This window comes from Gopherus flavomarginatus, chromosome 19, assembly GCF_025201925.1.
Source record: "Gopherus flavomarginatus isolate rGopFla2 chromosome 19, rGopFla2.mat.asm, whole genome shotgun sequence".
Classification (NCBI taxonomy): Eukaryota; Metazoa; Chordata; order Testudines; family Testudinidae; genus Gopherus; species Gopherus flavomarginatus.
Window position 1 is genome coordinate 6,064,835 of NC_066635.1, and position 14,004 is coordinate 6,078,838.

The 14,004-nt window shown below is 43.4% G+C and overlaps 1 protein-coding gene across 7 annotated transcripts in view; it reads right to left on the minus strand.

Annotated features, from left to right (window-relative positions):
* Positions 1-14,004, minus strand: part of STYXL1 (serine/threonine/tyrosine interacting like 1) — a 20,794-nt gene continuing 6,790 nt past the window's right edge. For 5 of the 7 annotated variants that reach the window (XM_050929124.1, XM_050929126.1, XM_050929125.1 and 2 more), the window contains 5 exons: positions 12,800-12,945; positions 11,019-11,164; positions 8,328-8,425; positions 5,073-5,182; positions 1,143-1,400 (listed from right to left, as the gene is read on the minus strand). In XM_050929124.1, coding sequence (XP_050785081.1) covers positions 1,269-1,400; positions 5,073-5,182; positions 8,328-8,425; positions 11,019-11,164; positions 12,800-12,945 — 632 coding nt within the window. In that variant the 3' untranslated portion in view covers positions 1,143-1,268. Of the gene's footprint in view, positions 959-1,142; positions 1,401-4,630; positions 4,834-5,072; positions 5,183-8,327; positions 8,426-11,018; positions 11,165-12,799; positions 12,946-14,004 lie in introns of those variants that run through there. The other 2 variants (XR_007770366.1, XR_007770367.1) reach the window with 2 other exon arrangements.

A 14,004-nucleotide genomic window follows, 5' to 3' on the forward strand; every position in this document is an offset into this window, starting at 1 on the left:
TACAACACTGCTGTTTAGTTCTGGTCATCCAATTTCCGCAAAGCATATACATTTCAGCACTCAGCAGTAGTTAGTTGTCTAAATTCATTAGCAAGAATGTCTAGGTTGAGTAATTCTGTCCCAGGCTAGAGTTATTGAGGCTGTAATGTTTTGGTACAAACCTGTCAAAAAACCTTTGAAGGTTCAACTCTAGGATGAAGATTTAAAATGAAGGACATATTATAACTGTTGGGGAAGGGAGGTCAATATTTGGTGTAAGGCCCACATAACATTTTCTATAAGCTCTTATACTCTGATGCTAATGTATAGAATTTACAATGTTATAAGGGGATAGATGGCACTGAGCTTCATCATCATATTCCCATTACACCTCTGGTGTTTAGGGCAGTGATGAAGCTCCTCCACTCCTATCTGTTTCTGGCAAGGCTTTCAATGATTCTCCAGCTGTGCCCCAGGTTTTTCAGCTCGGCTTCCATAGCTCTTTGCCGTGTTGTTTTCAGGTGGCCTTGTTTTCGCTTGCCTTCAGATGTCCATCTTATTGCTATTCTGGTGATGGGCAGGACTTTAATTTGGCTTAATATAATGGGACTGGAGCGTCAAATAGAACTTCAGAGAAGTCTGACTGTTGCAATCTGAGGATGCAAGTAGGAGGCAGGCTGGAGAGCCTGGGTCCAAATAAATCAATGGGAGATACATGCATGTGTGAAGGCATAACTCCATCTTGGTATTGGACAGTACATCTGAGAGAATGGATTTGTAATGGATGAATTCCTGAACTGCTGAAATTCTGTATCACATATTTATCTGTTGAAACTGTGTGTCTGGTAAAGTACCTATTTACCATGCAAGGGTAGAGATCCATGGATGGGTTTTCAATGATGCTGCTCACCAGCAGCCCCTACTGGCTTCAATGGGAGCTGCAGATGCTCAGCACTTTGATAATCTGCCCGAAATTGTCCTAGCCAACAGAAGTGACAATTAAACCAAAATGAGCCAAATCCTGAAATCGTTACTCATGCACAACTCACTGGCTGTTCAGCAAATTTGCCCAAATAAGTGATTGGATCCCAAATGATGGCCCCCAAATGATGTAAATAATATGTGAAGATGAAAACCAATCCTAAAAGTTCAGATGATTATATTATTCTTATTATTTTATTCACAACAACCAATTCTAGTCAAACCTTACCTAAACAGTACAGCCCAAGTTAAACTGTGGTACAGATGGAAAGGCTTCTTTCCCTGTTGGATGTTCTCCTTGCTGCCTGTCAATAATGTGGTTCGGAGATATCTGTGATCGCTGACCCATAGATTTGGCTTTCCCAGGCTGACAGCTGTTGCACAAAGCCACGGTTTGGTCTCATGTTTGTTTTGCATTTCTGGATGTATTTCCAAGCCCTCTACAAATACAAGTAAAGACAGGGAGAAGACTCAGGAACTTCCTTCCTTTGTATTGTCCAGGTTACATGATTAATTATTTGCATTTCCTTAGCATCTAGGAGCTTCCCTCATGGCCCAGGACCCTATTGTGCCACTGAACAAATACAGAACAGAAATGAACCAATGTGGTATCTGGACCAGTAGAGAAAGAAAAGGACTTGGTCAATTACAAGGTTTTTGAAATCTTCCATTTTTGGTAATACACAGTTAGACCGCTGAAAGTAAGAAGTACCAAGGCAACTGTCTGAGGGGAGTAGTATAATGATATGGAGCCCTTCTACAGTCCACAAAGATCATTGGCTTCAGTCCAGCTCAGTAACGATCAAAATTCATGATCAAGTGATGGCCATCCAGCTGCCTATGGGAAAGGAACTGGAGGTCTCAGTCTCATTTCCATCGGATTGGTGTCAGTTTCACTAAAGCCGTTGACTCAGGAGCCTCAGCAGTGAGGCTATAGTACTTCTCTCCTAGAGGTGGGCTCTGCCAGGCAGGGGTATAATAGGGAACCTTGCACCTTGAGCAAAGAGCATTTCCCGCAGTGCGTCTACCAGGGATTTGGAATTAAAATGATGTTATCGGGCTTTGGAGGGTTCAGAGGGCAGAGACTGTCTGTCTGTCCTGTGTTTGTACAGCACCTAGCACAAAGGAGCCCTGGAGGTAGTTTGGGTCAGATCTGAACTTCAGAGTAGCCTCTTATCTCTATGAAATTATGGCCCTACCAAATTCACAGCCATGAAAAATGCATCATGGACCGTGAAATCTGGTCTCTTGTGTGCTTTTATCCTATACTGTACTGAATTCACAAGGGAAACCAGGTTTTCTCAAATGGGGGGGGGGGTTCTGACCCAAAAGGGAGTTGTAAGGGGTCACAAGATTATTTTAGGGGGGTCGCAGTATTGCTACCCTGACTTCTGCGCTGCCTTCAGAGCTGGGGGGCTGGAGACTGGCGGCTGTTAGCCGGGCACCCAGCTCTGAAGGCAGTTCCCCACCAGTAGCGGTGCAGAAGTAAGAGTGGCAATACCATACCATACCAGGCCACCCTTACTTCTGTGCTGCTGCCTTCACAGCAGGGCAGCCGCAGAGAGGCGGCTGCTGACTGAGGACCCAGGTCTGTGGGCAGCGGCGCAGAAGTATGGTTGGCAATATCAAACCATGCCATCCTTCCTTCTGCGCTGCTGCTGCTGGCAGCTGCTCTGCCTTCAGAGCTGGGCTTCCAGTCACCAGCCGCTGGTCTCCAGCCATGCAGCTCTGAAGGCAGCACTGCCACCAGCAGCAGCGCAGAAATAAGGGTAGCAGTACCGCAACTCCCCTACAATAACCTTACAGCCCCGCCACACACACATACAACTCTTTATGGGTCAGGACCCCTACAATTACACCACCATGACATTTCAGATTTAAATAGCTGAAATAATGAAATTGGTGGTTTTTAAAATCCTACGCTTGTGAAATTGACCAAAATGGACCGTGAATTTAGTAGGGTCCTATCTAAAATGAACCACACTGATATCCTGGTTATGAATATTCCTGTAGTGTTCAGCTCAGATCTCTCTCTTCATCTATGATGTACCTTCCACCATTCTGCAGCAAGACAGTGCCAGAGCCCTACCTTGGGCTACTGGGGCTGACTGTAGTGTAAAATGCTAACAATCTTTTTCAGTGGAAAAAGCAGAGAAGCAGCAGCTACCTACAGCTACACGACAGAGGGTCTCCTCTTCCTGGACTGGCACTATATGCTATTGCACAGTGGTGATCTATAGCAGCAAAGCAGCGGTCCAGCTATCCCAAAGTGCTAATTACAGCCATTGCGATTGTTAGTTTCAGGTAATTAGCTTGGATTGCTGTTACACAGCAGGGTTGTTACACAAATGCACTGCACTCCTCTCTGGCTACAGTTGCTGAGTAAGGTCCCTCTCATCAGATAAAAATCAGGATTTCTTATAGCAATCAGGAGCATAATTAGGATTGCTTAAGCTTAATAAGATGAAAGGTGAAATGGTATTGCTTGATTTCTTCCGAATCTCTGATACTGGGACCAACAGCCTAAACCTCCAACCTTACTATGATGAATTCCTAATCCCACAAGTAGTCAGTGGGTCTCCGCACACACTAGTTACTCATATGAGTAAGGGTTTGGCAGGAGCATGTTCTACCAGTGCAATTTCTATTAACATACTCGTCTCCAGATCCCTGAAGCCTCACTAAAGCATTCCAAGACTTTTGTCCAAACTGGGTCCAAGACCTAACTGAAAGAGCAGCTTCAGTATATTTCACTGCTGCAGTCTGGCAAGATTGTCTGTTTGAATTATCCCATAGAAAAGCTTCGTGCACCAGGAATCTCAAGCATTCAGCCTGTTTCACTATGGGCAGCCTGTGGTGGGGGTGCTCTGTTTAGACTTGACAAGATGTTAAAACAAAAATGTTGATCACAATAAAGGGAAAAGTCAGTTATCAGCCTTGGACTTTTGCACTGTGGGTGCAGTAAGTTAAAGTATTTTAGTAGGGCTCAGCATGGGAGGTTGTGATGGTGATTGGACTGTTATCAGTGTGTGGGAGCAATCAGATCCAGTATTAGTAGGGTAGGTCCGCAGGTTCCAGTGCCTGTGCAAAGTATGCAGTGAGTCTCTATTATTCTGCTGGCAAACTCATTCTGCAATTACTCTGATGTGCCTTGCAGGGTAAGAAGCCTCATTTTGTGTTGCAAATGTTTACACACAAAAAATGGGCCAGATCTATGCTCAGCTTCAGGACAGCTTGGATTCAAATACTCAATTTCAAGAAGAGGGGTTCCTTTTCCAAACACAATCAAGACTTTTAGTGGGTCTCACTTCAAAGGCATGGAGGAGATCAGACAGCATCAATACCCGAGTCTGCCCAGAGAAGGCAGAATGAGAGACAGACCTACCTTTTCAAAATGCTGGGACACTGAGTAAACTGAGGAACATCCTGGAATTTGGGGATAAGCAACCAATCTAGTATACAGCTAGGTACTTCTCAGCCTTCACCCAATATTTTTATGAAGACTTGTGGAGCTATGTAATGAGATGTGCTGGTCCTTTAAGATTGAAGAGGGCACCCCTCTTAAACTAGTGCAACCCTATTCTGGGTTTCCCTAGAACAATATCTGTGGATCACGGGATGTGGTCTTGGGGAAGCAATCTGGGATTTTAAAGACACCTGTGCTGCTGACCTCAGCTTTAGGGCACAAAGCCAGAGTTCCACAAGCAGGGTGGGCTGGACTTCCTATGTCCCGCAGGAGTAAGGGACAAAGTCAGGTCATGGTAGCTCCCAGACTCAGAAAGTCTCTCTCTTTCTGAGATCCAGGAGAGCAGAGTTGCTTAGATCTGTAATCCTTCCAGTCAGCCATGTTTGTAGTCCTGGCTTCCGGGCGATCTGTTGGCAAACAGGGGAGGATAGATACAGATCACTCTCCAGGCAGATACTGAGCTGCATTATCACAGGCTCAGGAATCAAACCCAAGTCCCCTCCTTGATGTTACAATGTAGTCAGGGAGTTTGAATTAAAGCACAGATTATTTGCTCCTCATTACTCCAGCACCTCAGAAGAGTTCAGAAATAGAAAGGTACAGGAGACCACGTCACCCTCTGTAGAAAGCAGAAGTGTAGCTGTACCTTTAAGGGATAGTGGGATGAATGCATGAGGAAGGCTATTACCGCCGTGCTGCTCCGACTTAGACCCAGGGTAGAGAAAATCAGAACTGCTCCAAGAGCCATCTTAGCATCTAACCAAAGAAAAGTGCATTACAAATTAGTGTCTTGAAAAATCAAAGCCAGAGAACAATCCCCACTCCTGTTATTCTTTAAGTGAATTTCTAATACTGGTGAAAGGTGCCAGATAAATAGTCCCAGAGACATGAGCCCGCTTAAACCACTGAATAGGTACAGCTGGGCAGTGTCAGGACACGTTTCTCTACACCGCCCCAGAAGGGTCTGTCCTGGCGTTATAGGATGGATTGGGTTAAGAAGTTAGCTTTTGGACCTAAGTTAGCCTAAGTGTAGAGGAGCATGGAAAACTGAAGTTGCTAGTGTGAGAAGTCAGAGTGTTATGGGAAAGTAAGAGTTAGCAAGGATATGATTCAGGGTCTTGTTACTGTTATGTTTTGATTATAACTAGTTTAAGCAAGGTTTCTAATGAGCGTTTTTGCGAACTGTGAATGTTTTATTAAAATGCTATCAATACTGACAGTGTAGGAAGGACATTGGTGCAGATGTTAATTTAAATAATATGTAAAATAAAGAGCAAATAAGGAGCCCACAGCTGAACAGGGGCCAGATCCCACTCCAGGGAGCACAGATGTGTGTGACTTAGAGTGGGGCTCAGAGGAGGAAGTTGAGAAGGATTTTGGGGGAGTACAGGAGTGTCTCCTCACTGATCACATGGGAGGGTTTGCCCAGAACAGATTTGCTGGGTCAATGTCTGTGCTCCCAGGCACCCAGCCCATGGCTCAGGTTTTAAGAGGGAAATGTGTAAGTGACCTCCCGGAAGGGAGCAGTCAAACAACTGACCTTTTGGGAACAGAGAGAGAGGGGTGACAGAGGGTACCCCAATACAGGTCCCACTTTTGCAAAATGCTGTTCCTAATGTACTTGTGAAATCTAACTCTGTCTCTTTAAGACAGGATAAGAATGCTTCTAACGAGTTGGGTGTCTGTGAAAATGCCAATGACCCATCTGAGAAAGGGGAAGAGGAAGCAATCTCCCGGGCAGGTAAAATTCACCCAGAAACTAAGTGAAAGCTGCTGAGAGAAGGGGGTAGGGGAAGTTCCAATGTTTGGAGTGAAAATTACAAAGAAACCCTAGGAGGGAGGGTGGATTTTTTGCATGGGCACAGTCCTGGAGATGGAATGCAGCTCTATAGGGGACCGGCCAGTTAACAGCGGTAATAGCTGGCACAGCAGAAAAAGCGTAACAAACCTAGACTGTTTGTGTGGAAGGGGAAACTGAGGCACACTGTCTCATAGCATTGGTGGCTAAATGCCAAGACACCTACATTGCAAAGGTATTGAGATCTGCATTATGTTAACAATGCTACACACAAAAATGTTTTCAGGCATCCTGGGAAAAGAAACACAGAACTTTGCTAAAACACCTGTGGATGACATTCCAGTGTTTGGTAAAACTTGGGAGTTGTACAACCACGTCACTCTCTGTAGAAAGCAGAAGTGTAGATGTACCTTTAAGGAATAATGGGATGAATGCATGAGGAAGGCCATTACCGCCGTGCTGCTCCTAGGACACCAGACACACTGTCTTCGCATTAGTCAGTGACTAACCCTCTGGCAGTAATCTAAGGAGGGGGGATGTGTGACACTGTGCCCCATACTCTTCATAGAGATATGGTTATGATATGATTATGGCATAACTAAGATGTATTTTATGCAAGATAGGTCATGTGAGGTATCATTGAAAAGGTTATGATTCACTGAATATGATCCTCCTATTTGTATGCATGTATCATTTTTGTATCTAAAGTTAGGAATATTGTCTATGCATTTATTACAAATGTGTTTACACCTGAGGAACCCCCACTAGGCAGAATGCAATCAATCTAGATTACTGGCTGGAAAGAACCATTAGGGAGAAAATAGGTCTTGGAAGATGCTTATCTCCCACCAGGGAACAATCCTGGGAAGCCTTCCTGAGGACCTTACAGACAGCCTCTGTCTCATGGTTGCTGTGGTCCTACAGAAATGTGACCAAGTCACCTGGTACTGGACTCCGTGATAATACAAGTGTTTTTCCATTGAGAGGGTGTGGGAATCAAACTGGGAGACAAAGGGTTCCCACCAGGGGTAAAAGTAGAGTGGTACAGGCCGATATGGCGTACTGGTAAAAAGTGGCTGCCGGTACTGGCCGCTACCACCATATTTTAAAGCACTGCCGTGGGAGCGCGCAGAGCTGGTCCCCGTACCAGTAAGTTTTCAATTTTACTTTCACCCCTGGTTCCCGCCATATGTAAAACCTATTCAAGGCAGGGAAGTGACATCATCATGGTTCCTTCTTCACTGACTCCCTGCCCAAGAAAGAAGCCTGCTGAAAACACCTGAGAAACAAAAGACTGAACTTGGGAGAAGGGCTGAGCCCAGGCTAGAGGGTTTACTAGCACATGAAAGGAATATCTGGAGTTTTAAGCTGCTAGCGAGTGCAGCTTGCCTTCAAGAATCTCTGCAATCTACCTAAAACAACATTCAGAGTGAGAATTTGCTACTTATAATCAATTCATTTAGTACATTAAGCTTAGACTATGTTTTTTGTTTTATTTACTTGGTAATCTGCTTGGATCTATTTGCTATCTCTTATACTCACTTAAAATCTATCTTCTGTAGTTAATAAATTTGTTTTTGTTTTATCTAAAACCAGTGTGGGAAAATCATAACTTGGGGCAGAAAGCTGTGTATATGCCTCTCCACTTTGAGGGAGGGAGTGAATTTCATGAGCTTACACTATACAGTTCTCTCTGCAGCACAAAATGGTAATAATTTGGGGTTTACCCTTTTGAGAGGGGTGTGTGCCTTAGGAACTGGGAGGTATCTTAGCTTCGCCTTCCCATGCAAGGGCTGGTTAAAGAACCTGTGTGTGTAGCGCTGAGTGTGCCCCTAACTGTGTGTATGCTGGTGAAATAGCAGGCTTGGAGAGCTTTACGGGGTGAAAAGGGAGTCCAGGCTGGTAGGTCAGGCGGGCTCAGTGGTATCCCAGTTCCAAGCAGCATCCCGAGAGGGGGGAACCCATCACACCAGTAAATGGACTGAATACCTCCAGTGAGCAGAGGCTGTTGGGACCATGCTTCTAGGTGTTAAAAGACTATGAATCTCCACATTCAAAAGAACAGTGTGCACACTTGATAGTTATAGATCAGAATCCACTCACCTATGAAGTGACAAATGGTGGGGAAAAAGGAAAAAAGATCTGCATCGGGGGAATCTGCCACAGAAACATGAAGAAGTGTTTTGCTCTCATCTGTGAAACTGGAAAGGGAGCACACAGGAGTGAAGTTAAACAGGCCAATAAAGTAGTTCTGCCAAATTCTACTTGCCTGGGCCAAATCAGTCATATTTTATTTGAAGTTACATGAGTAATAACTTTTCATTGCCATCATCATAGTAAGGAAGGGTGAGTGAGACACTGACGCTGCATTAGGTGCATAACCAATAGTTCTGTTATCAGTCAGCCACCCGAAACTGTATTAGTATTTATGTATTAACATCACTCTATAGTATGTTCTACCTGGGAGCTTGATGAAGGCAGATATCTGACTCATAGACTCATAGACTCTAGGACTGGAAGGGACCTCGAGAGGTCATCGAGTCCAGTCCCCTGCCCTCATGGCAGGACCAAATACTGTCTAGACCATCCCTGATAGACATTTATCTAACCTACTCTTAAATATCTCCAGAGATGGAGATTCCACAACTTCCCTAGGCAATCTATTCCAGTGTTTAACTACCCTGACAGTTAGGAACTTTTTCCTAATGTCCAACCTAAATCTCCCTTGCTGCAGTTTAAGCCCATTGCTTCTTGTTCTATCATTGGAGGCTAAGGTGAACAAGTTTTCTCCCTCCTCCTGATGACACCCTTTTAGATACCTGAAAACTGCTATCATGTCCCCTCTCAGTCTTCTCTTTTCCAAACTAAACAAACCCAATTCCTTCAGCCTTCCTTCATAGGTCATGTTCTCAAGACCTTTAATCATTCTTGTTGCTCTTCTCTGGACCCTCTCCAATTTCTCCACATCTTTCTTGAAATGTGGTGCCCAGAACTGGACACAATACTCCAGTTGAGGCCTAACCAGCGCAGAGTAAAGCGGAAGAATGACTTCTCGTGTCTTGTTTACAACACACCTGTTAATGCATCCCAGAATCACGTTTGCTTTTTTTGCAACAGTATCACACTGTTGACTCATATTAAGCTTGTGGTCCACTATGACCCCTAGATCTCTTTCTGCCATACTCCTTCCTAGACAGTCTCTTCCCATTCTGTATGTGTGAAACTGATTGTTCCTTCCCAAGTGGAGCACTTTGCACTTATCTTTATTGAACTTCATCCTGTTTACCTCAGACCATTTCTCCAACTTGTCCAGATCATTTTGAATTTTGACCCTGTCCTCCAAAGCAGTTGCAATCCCTGCCAGTTTGGTATCGTCCGCAAACTTAATAAGCGTACTTTCTATGCCAACATCTAAATCGTTGATGAAGATATTGAACAGAACCGGTCCCAAAACAGAACCCTGCGGAACCCCACTTGTTATACCTTTCCAGCAGGATTGGGAGCCATTAACAACTACTCTCTGAGTACAGTTATCCAGCCAGTTATGCACCCACCTTATAGTAGCCCCATCTAAATTGTACTTTCCTAGCTTATCTATAAGAATATCATGCGAGACTGTATCAAATGCCTTACTGAAGTCTAGATATATCACATCCACCGCTTCTCCCTTATCCACAAGGCTTGTTATCCTATCAAAGAATGTTATCAGATTAGTTTGACACGATTTGTTCTTTACAAATCCATGCTGGCTATTCCCTATCACCTTACCACCTTCCATTACCACCTTCCTTACCATCTGAAAGCAAGTGTTCTTGCATGTCATACATGTTTGGGGAGTTTCCTAAATATATAATTAATGTACACAGATGCTGCTGTGTGTGGTTTCTTATTAAGGTGTTATACACCTTACAAGGTATCTCATCTCACTGAGAAAAGACTGCAAAACAATGAAGAGGAATTTTTAAGCTATGCAGATGCATTTCATGTAATGAACAGTGACTTAGAGCTGAGAGGAAGTCCAGTTCTCTGAGATTTTTGAGGGTTCTCTCTCTTTGGAGCCACATACACAAGAACTGCTTGGTTATTGGTAAAACTGGCTGTATAAATGTAACCAGGCAGAAAGCTATATTCTTCCTCACTCATCACATCCTTGCAAAATGTCACTGGGTTTTTGGCTGTAGCGAGCTGTAGTTCTAATATAGCTCGCCCACTGACTTGAGTGGCTAGTCAAATAGCTTCAGTCAGTGAGAAATACAGAAAAAGAAGTAAGAGAAATCACACAAAAGGTAAATGAATTACATTTTAAAGTATGTTGGTTTGTAAATTTTCCTCTTAAATGTGGCATTAGGTTCACTGTGAACGTTGGTGCTAAGTGTTGAACTCTTAGGCCCAGATTCTTACAGGTCTTTAGATGCCTAATTTCCATTGATTTCAATGGGAGGTAAGCACCTAGGTACCTCTGAGGATCTGGGTCCCAGTGACAATGATCCCATTCTTGCTGTACATGTTCTCACTTCTTCTGAGTTACGGTAGGCTGATGCGGTGATAAGTCATTGCTTTGCAACCGCTAAAGTAGAGAAGTCAGAAGAACAGGCATTAAATAGCTTTAAGTTTATTACTTCTAATCACCATCCTACTCTGACTGAATGAGTATCTCACAAGGTTCCTGGGAGGTCTACAAACATGCAGCTTCTGCTGCTGGGCTCCCATGCTGTACTGCATCACTTGGCAGCTTTTCACACACACACACACACACACACACCGATGCCAATCCAACTGGACCATTTCACTTACAGCGTTGCAAGCTCCTCTGAGATGTTGACTTGTGCTTTGATTTTCAGATCCTTCTGAATCTGTTGGTCACAGGCCTGCCTGTAATCTCCCATATATAATTGAGCAGGCAATATCTCTACAGGATATGGCTGAAAAGCATCCAGTTCCTGCACCAGAGAAACAAAAGGATTAATAAAGTTGAAAGAACTATCTATTTACCTTCATATATCTATTTCTATATCTATTTGCCTTCATCTTAGCTTGGGAAGCTCTTAAACCTGAATCCTGAGAAGCCATGAACCAGTGCTAAGTCAATGTCCTGCACCTACATTCAAACAGAAATGAGGTACATTCATTTAATTGGACAGATATTCTGAAGAAGAGACTTTATCCCTAGACTCAGTCAATGAAATGAAGATGGTCACTGACAATGTGGCCCTGCTGGAATAAAAAAAAAAAGAATAAGAGAGAGACTATGTCCTTTGTAATGCAGGTAAGGATACTATTACCTCAGATTAATTAGAGTTTCTAATTACTTGGTCCAAGGCCAAATGAAACCACTTGTCAAACCGGACAGGCAGGTATAGTGTGACTGCGTAACACAACTCCAACTCATCGCTCCTACCAGAGCAGGAAAAATTCTGAGCATAGCTGAGCACAGCCTACTGTTTGGGCAGCATGAAGGCTAAGGACAAAATTCTGTAGCCACACCAAGCGTGGAAGGGAAGAGAGTTGAGTAGTGACTATGCAGCAGTGTTCACCACTGAAATGCAGCCCTCACTAGGGTGAAACACAATAGCTGTTTGACAGCACAAAGCAGCACTGAACAATAGTTTAGAGAAGGAAGTATAGGAGAAGGCTGTATCCAACTGTAACTGCAGGGAGAATTGAGGTAGATGGCGTGTCAGATATTATAAAGAAGCAAGAAAGGGCACAAAGAATTTATTTTCTCCTTGCAGATCACTCGTAAGCCACCTTATTAAGCCAGCACATGGCACTGGACCACTGCACAGGCCAGCAACTTATTACACAGCTTATGTGAAACAGAAGAACAGAGAAAGAAAAGACATGTTGCAGTGACATGTCACTACCCTTTTTTCTGAAGCCTTGCCCTAGATGTTAAAGTGGGATGTTTATCTCTCGCAGTCTAAGCAGGCTCCAGTCAGGTTAATGTTTGGATAAGACAACAGAACAGAACAGGATGCTGCTGGAAATAATGTAAGTGACTCAATAGGTAGCACTTTTCTCCCTGAGTCAATACTTGAAAAAATGTATCAGTTTGCTTTGTGATCCTTGGGGATGAAAGCCATTGCATGGAAGAAGTTATTAAAGACATATTATCATCTTTAAAAAAAAACAGTCACAATTTCTGTCCAAACATGTTTACCTGCTATTGTTATAACACCTCAGATTACTATAACTGAAAGAGATTTGTTTAATCTAACAGAACTTTACGGTTAGTCAGTTTCCCATGTTGTTTTTGTGAGTTTTCCCACACAACATCAGGGAGAGAAAAATAGATACCTGTGATTGTAAAAGAACAACAATTAGCAGAGGGACTCCGGGGCAACGGTATTACTTGAAATGATTTTTGACTCCTTTTTTAAAATTGACTAGACATCAGATTGACAGTGTCCCCACAAAAGCTTATGCTCCAATACGTCTGTTACTCTTTGTTTTTGTTTTTTTTTTTACAGTGTCCCTTTAATCATTACTAGGGAATTCACTGGAATTAGTTGAATGTACATAGAAAAATTCAATTTATAGCCTGAAGGCCTGGCCCTTCTCTCCAGTAATCTCACCTGAGGCATCCAGAATATCTTCTGAGTCCTCAAGAAATGGTAGCACGCAGTGAAGCGCTCATACCCTCCTTTCAGGATGCGGACTGGGTGGCAGGTGAACTGCTCTAAGACTCTGGCACACTGGATGGCAGCCCCTACCTCAGCATCTAAAGACATGGAAAAGCTATTACACATGGTTGCTGCAGGGAATCGAATGCGGAAAGGGTTATTTCCAACAGGCCCTGAGTACTTGGGGTGAAATCCTGACCCTACTGACATCAGTGACAAAACTCTCTTTGGCTTCAGTGGGGCCAGAATTTCACCCTGATGTCTGAAGGACCGTCAGAGATCAGGATTAAAAGCTACAATCACTCTCCAGCTACTGCAACTGCAAGGAAGCCACTGGGGATGTTTCTGACATTCCCTGCGAACCTCTTGTCTGGACAGCACCCTTTTTTCTATTGTCATTTTTTTCCCTTCCTCTTGTTCCTGTCATAGGTCCAGGTATTATTTTAACTCCTGTTATTCCCTGTGGATCCCCTACAGTAAGGTGCACTACAAGGAAGTACTGCTATTTTAAAACTAAACAATATTCCTGGTTCTTGGGGTGGCTTTTTCTTTGCCTCATTATGCCAACAAACAAAAGGCAAAAGGGACACAGGGAGGTGCCTTGGGAAAATTTGCCATCTTTGATCTTATCATGACTCCAAGTAGGGCTAATAATGTGGGATGTAGGACGTTTTCCTTCCCCCAGACTCATCTCTGATTTCCTTCAGCTGTCTCTACTTTATAAGCAGTTAAATTAGCACAATGGAAAAATGATTCTGGTTCTCCATCGCATTCTATTTTTCATGTCTCATTGGAGGGGATTTTCTCTGCAATAAAACTCTGAAATAAGGTCCCATTTTACTGTGTACCTAATGAGATTGTTCCTGTGAGCAAGTAATGCATGTACGTAAGTGTTTGTAGGATTGGATCTTAGATTTGGCATAGGAGTCTCAATCAGACTGTTTCAAATCAAGTTATATGTTTGGAACAACGTACCACAGATACGGAAGAAAAAAATCAATGAGCTTGATGTAAAGATCAAGGCTTTACATTTTCAAGTGCCTAATGATTTAGTGTATCAGTTTTGGGGTGCCCAAGTTGAGACACCATAAAGGGATCTGAATTTCAGAAAGTGCTGAGCACCCGCCCTCTGAAAATCAGGCCTCTTTAAGGAGTCT